Source organism: Psammomys obesus, unplaced genomic scaffold, assembly GCF_907164565.1.
Source record: "Psammomys obesus unplaced genomic scaffold, mPsaObe1.curated_primary_1811, whole genome shotgun sequence".
Classification (NCBI taxonomy): domain Eukaryota; kingdom Metazoa; phylum Chordata; class Mammalia; order Rodentia; family Muridae; genus Psammomys; species Psammomys obesus.
This window is the reverse complement of record NW_026596091.1, coordinates 3,907,711-3,912,273: the sequence shown is the minus strand read 5'-3', so window position 1 is coordinate 3,912,273 and position 4,563 is coordinate 3,907,711. Positions and strand designations below refer to the sequence as shown.

At 41.8% G+C, this 4,563-nt stretch overlaps 1 protein-coding gene across 5 annotated transcripts in view; it reads left to right on the top strand.

Moving 5' to 3' along the window:
- The window catches only part of Stab2 (stabilin 2), a 168,495-nt gene that overhangs the window by 85,197 nt on the left and 78,735 nt on the right, over window positions 1–4,563 (top strand). For all 5 annotated transcript variants that reach the window (XM_055627757.1, XM_055627756.1, XM_055627755.1 and 2 more), the window contains one exon: window positions 3,940–4,017. In XM_055627757.1, the coding sequence (XP_055483732.1) occupies window positions 3,940–4,017 (78 nt within the window). The remainder of the gene's footprint in view (window positions 1–3,939; window positions 4,018–4,563) is intronic.

Genomic DNA, 4,563 nt, shown 5'->3' with positions numbered 1-4,563 from the left:
AAGAAAGAAAGAAAGAAAGAAAGAAAGAAAGAAAGAAAGAAAGAAAGGAAAACAATAAAAAAAAAACTAGGCTACAGCAATATAGTCATTAATTTTCTCATCGCTATAACCAAGTATCTGACAAAAGCAACTTATGGGTTTATTCTGGCTCCCAGTTTGAGGGAACAGTCTACCATCAAGGGGAAATTACAGTGGCAAGAGCGGAAGGCAGATGGTCACATTGCCCACAGTCAGGAGAGCTTAATGGGAGGGTGCTCAGCTAGGTTTCTACCTTTTGTGAAGCTCAGGACTCCAGCCCAGGAACTGATGTTACTGATATTTAAGGTAGTTCTTCCTATTCCCTTGTCCATGTGCCCTGGGGCTTGTTCCATGGCGATTCCAGAGCCCATCAAGACTTGCTATTACAAAAGGGAAAGTCAGGTTTATCCAATGGAGTGTCACTGTGTATATTAACCACACTCCAGGGCTGGCCTCATGACTAGGAGTTCTTGGTCAGCACAAAACGAACCCCATGTTTGTATTTGGGGTTTTATGGGATTTTTTTTTCTTTTTATTTTTTGTCTTACTGCTTTTTTGTTTGTTTTGATTTTCATTTGTGTGTGTGTCTGTGTATTTAAGAGAGAAAGAACATAAAGTTACATGAGGAAGAAAGTGGGAAGAATCTGGGAGGAGTTGAGGGAAAAGGAAAACATGGACAAAATATATTGTATGGGGCTGGAGAGATGGTTAAGAGCACTGGCCCCTCTTCCAGAGGTCCTGAGTTCACTTCCCAGCACCCACATGGTGGCTCCCAACTGTCTGTAATGGAATCTGACTCCCTCTTCTGGTGGGCCTGAAGGCAAAACACTCATATGCATAAAATAAAGAAATCTTTAAAATATATATTGTATGAAAAAGAATAAGAAAAAAGGAAAGAAAAGATTAGCTCTCAGAAGCAGTAATCCAAAAGGCAGACCAACAAGCTCCTCCTGACATGACCCGGAAAAGGTGAACATATTCAGTTCCACACACTTCATTCTCGTGCGTAGTTAACGAAGACTAGTGACTCAAACCTCCGAGTGGAGCCATCATCAGTAACCGGATGTCATGTAAGTTAGCTAGACTACAAGCCTATGGTGAGTGCCTACTCTGCAGACACATGCATCTTGGTGGTAGAGCCAGGGCAGTGGCCATGGAAGAGTGGAGCTCCAGAGAAACTGGTTGTTTCTTTCCAGTTTCCTAGAGTCTGTCATGCCAGTTTAAGAGGTAAGTCTGGCTTCATGCCTATGAGGGGCTGGGTATTAAAGTCTTTTCATGAGTTGACAACGTGAAAGTATGCGAGAGTCAAGCAACTACTGCCACAATGATGCATCAGGCAGAGATGGCTCAGAGCTTCCCAGTTTCCCTGTCAGCCTGTGAGCGCTAGGAAAAGAATCTATTGAGCTGAGCCTACACAGCAGGCTCACTGGCCGATATTGAAAGCAGAAAACTCAAATATGTGCTTTCGTGGATATCTTATAAATCTTTGGAAATTCCAGTTCATGTTATTTTCTGAATCGTTTAAATAAAAATTTGGAGTACAATATGGCATTGTGGAAAATGACTTTAACCTCAGCCCTGGAGAAAACAGAGGCAGGTGGATCTGTGAGTTCTAGGCCAGCCTGGTCAATATATCAAGTTACAGATGAACCAGGGATACATGGTGAAACCCTGTCTCTATAGACGGACAGACAGACATATACATTTATATATATGTAAGTGTACGTATAAGTGTATACATACGTATACATATACAGAATGGTGCAAGGATACAACTAGTGAGAAAGAACACATTCTCTGGAGTATTGCCCAGCTGCGCTATACTCTGATTAACAACACTATAGTATATAAATCAAATAAGTGTGCCAGGCGTGATGCTGTGGGGCTGTGATCCCAGCCACTCCAGAGGCTGAAGCAAGAGGATCACAAGCTAAAGCCTCCTGGGGCACTGAGAGATGTCATGGCCAGCCTGGGCAACTTGCTGAGCCGCTGTTTTGAAATACAAACTAAAAAAGAGAGTTGGATCTGTAGCTCAGTGGAAGAGAGCATTTGTGTGGAGTCCCACATGTAGCCTCCAGAGCTCCCAGGTAAATCAACCAAATAGCTGGAAGAGAGGATTTGAATGTTGTCATCCCAGGAAGAAATCAATGATGCGGACGACAGAGAGCCTAAGTGTCCTAATTAAACCACTGCATAGTATATACAATTGCACTGAAGCACCACACTGCACACAATAGTTGATGTTTGATTTTCTTAATTTACAACATGACTTTGTATTCTCGTATAATGTGATTAGTAAAGTCAAGCTAATCCACTGGTATTTCAAACCATCAATTTTCTTCGAAACAAACATCCACCCTTGCATGCCACAAGTCGTATAGGTTCCAAAATAAATCCATCAAGGCCCTGGCCTAGAGGAGATAACCATCAAACACGAGTGTTTCTCAAGTTCATTCCTGTGTCTAATAAAATAAAAATATCCCATTTTAACAAAAGAAGATGTGACAGATGGCATGTGTTTCCACAGCCTTTGTACATGGAACTCATGTGCAGGTTTAGGCAAATGTCCCTCCTCCCGAAGATCCCAAAGGATTTGCAAACAGAGGTCCCAGTAAGGGAAAAAAAGGAAACCAAAATGATTGGAGCTCAGTTGCTCTTGAATGGGAGATAGTCACCGTCTCTATTAGTTTGCAGTGATCTCTGTGAAAGGTACCACAAATGAGGGGGCTCTAACAATAGTTGGTATCCTCATAATGCTGAAGGCCTCTGGAAGGCCAAGACTAGTATTAGCAAGAGCTGATTTCCTGTGAGGGTAGTGAAGGAACGAGATGTACCAGGCTGCCTCCTTGGCTTATTGATGTCCATGTTGCTGATCTAATGGAATCTTCTCTCAATAGTGCTTTGTGTGAATTCCCCCTACCTTTTTTTTTTTTTTAATAAACTAAAAGAGACTGTGTAAACAGAACATTTGTTCAATTGTTTCAATTGTTGACTGGAAGGCTTATTGCCTCCTTCTGCTAACCTAGGCCTGGAATGCTGTCAGCCTCTGAGACTTACTGCTTAATAAGCTCACCCTTTCTTATTCTTTCTGAGCTCTAGGCTGGCTGATTCAACTCAGCTGTTCTGGCTCAAACTCCTTTCCCAGCTGACTGATTCAATCTGACTTCTCTCTCAGCCCCTGAATTACTCTGCTTGACCTTAAAATAACTCCAGCAGTCTGCTCTAATCTTCTCATTCTCTGGCTTATTCGTTCTTCACCTGAGTCTAGCTTGTTCTCTCTCTGAAACCTACCTATCACTGTCCCAGTAAAACTGTCTCCTATCTTCTCTCTCCTCTCTTCTCTCTCTCTCTCTCCATTTTCCCTAAGTAGCTACCCTTTCCTCTCTCTTCTCATGAGAGTTGGGCATATCCTATCTGTCAAATCTTTCTCTAATCATCACTGTTTCTGCCACTCAATTAGATATCACTTTCAAACACGGATGCTTCCTTCTACAAACTACCTTTTCCTTCATTGTTTGGGATTAAACAATAAATGCACCACCACACCTGGACCTGAGCTTTTCTTTACTTGATACTTGTTCTATACCAGGCTGTTCTATACAAGTCAGATCTGCTTGCCTCTGTCTCCTGGATTAAAGTGCTGTTTGTATTCCAGCCTAGAAGGTCTTTGGATGTGATCTCTTGCCAGAGCAGCCATGTTCTGAGTTAAAATTCCTCTACAAGAGTAGAATAGACTGACAATCAGAGTATACCCCTCATGTAGAATATGTATGTTTATCTGTTTATGATGTCTAATGGGTCAAAATTTAAAGTATTTCACAGCCCAAAACTACAATGGTTACTGATGCTCAAAAGGCAGAAAACCCAGAGGTAATACAACCCTCAAGTGCACTCACTTTCCCATTGTCTTTGCACTTGCAGAATATCACAATTGAGGGGGCATCCATTGTGGACGGTGACAATGCAGCCACAAATGGAGTGATACACATCATCAACAAGGTAAAGATGCCCCCACCCACCTGGCAGAGTTGCTTCCCCTCTGTGAGGTCTTCCTTTACAGTGCTGTTTGGTCAAATAAAAAATACTTAGCCTTCATATCAAATGAGGCTCACTGTGCTTCATTATCTTTGCTGGAACTTCATGATGCTCTCTGCATTCAATGAGACACTGCTCTAATTCACCCCACCTCTATTGCAGCAGGGCCTCTGTTGCATGCTGCCTCATGCATATTCTCTCTCTTGTATATGGAAACATCTTAAGAGGCACAAGTCTAAAATCAAGAACAAGGAGGAAAGACATTGGTTATCATTATTCACTCCCTTCCCTGCACTAATGTACCCTTAAAAAGAAGGGGTACAGAAGAACCTAAGTGAAAAAAAAACTAGGATAGCACAGGAAAACTACCATAAGATTTTCATTTTTCACCTAAGTCCCAATTCAAAAGTACTCATAGGCATGAAAAAGAAGGAAAAGGTGGAAAATGGGGTTGTCAGCTAACACATTACATTACATTACATTACATTACATTACATTACATTACATTAC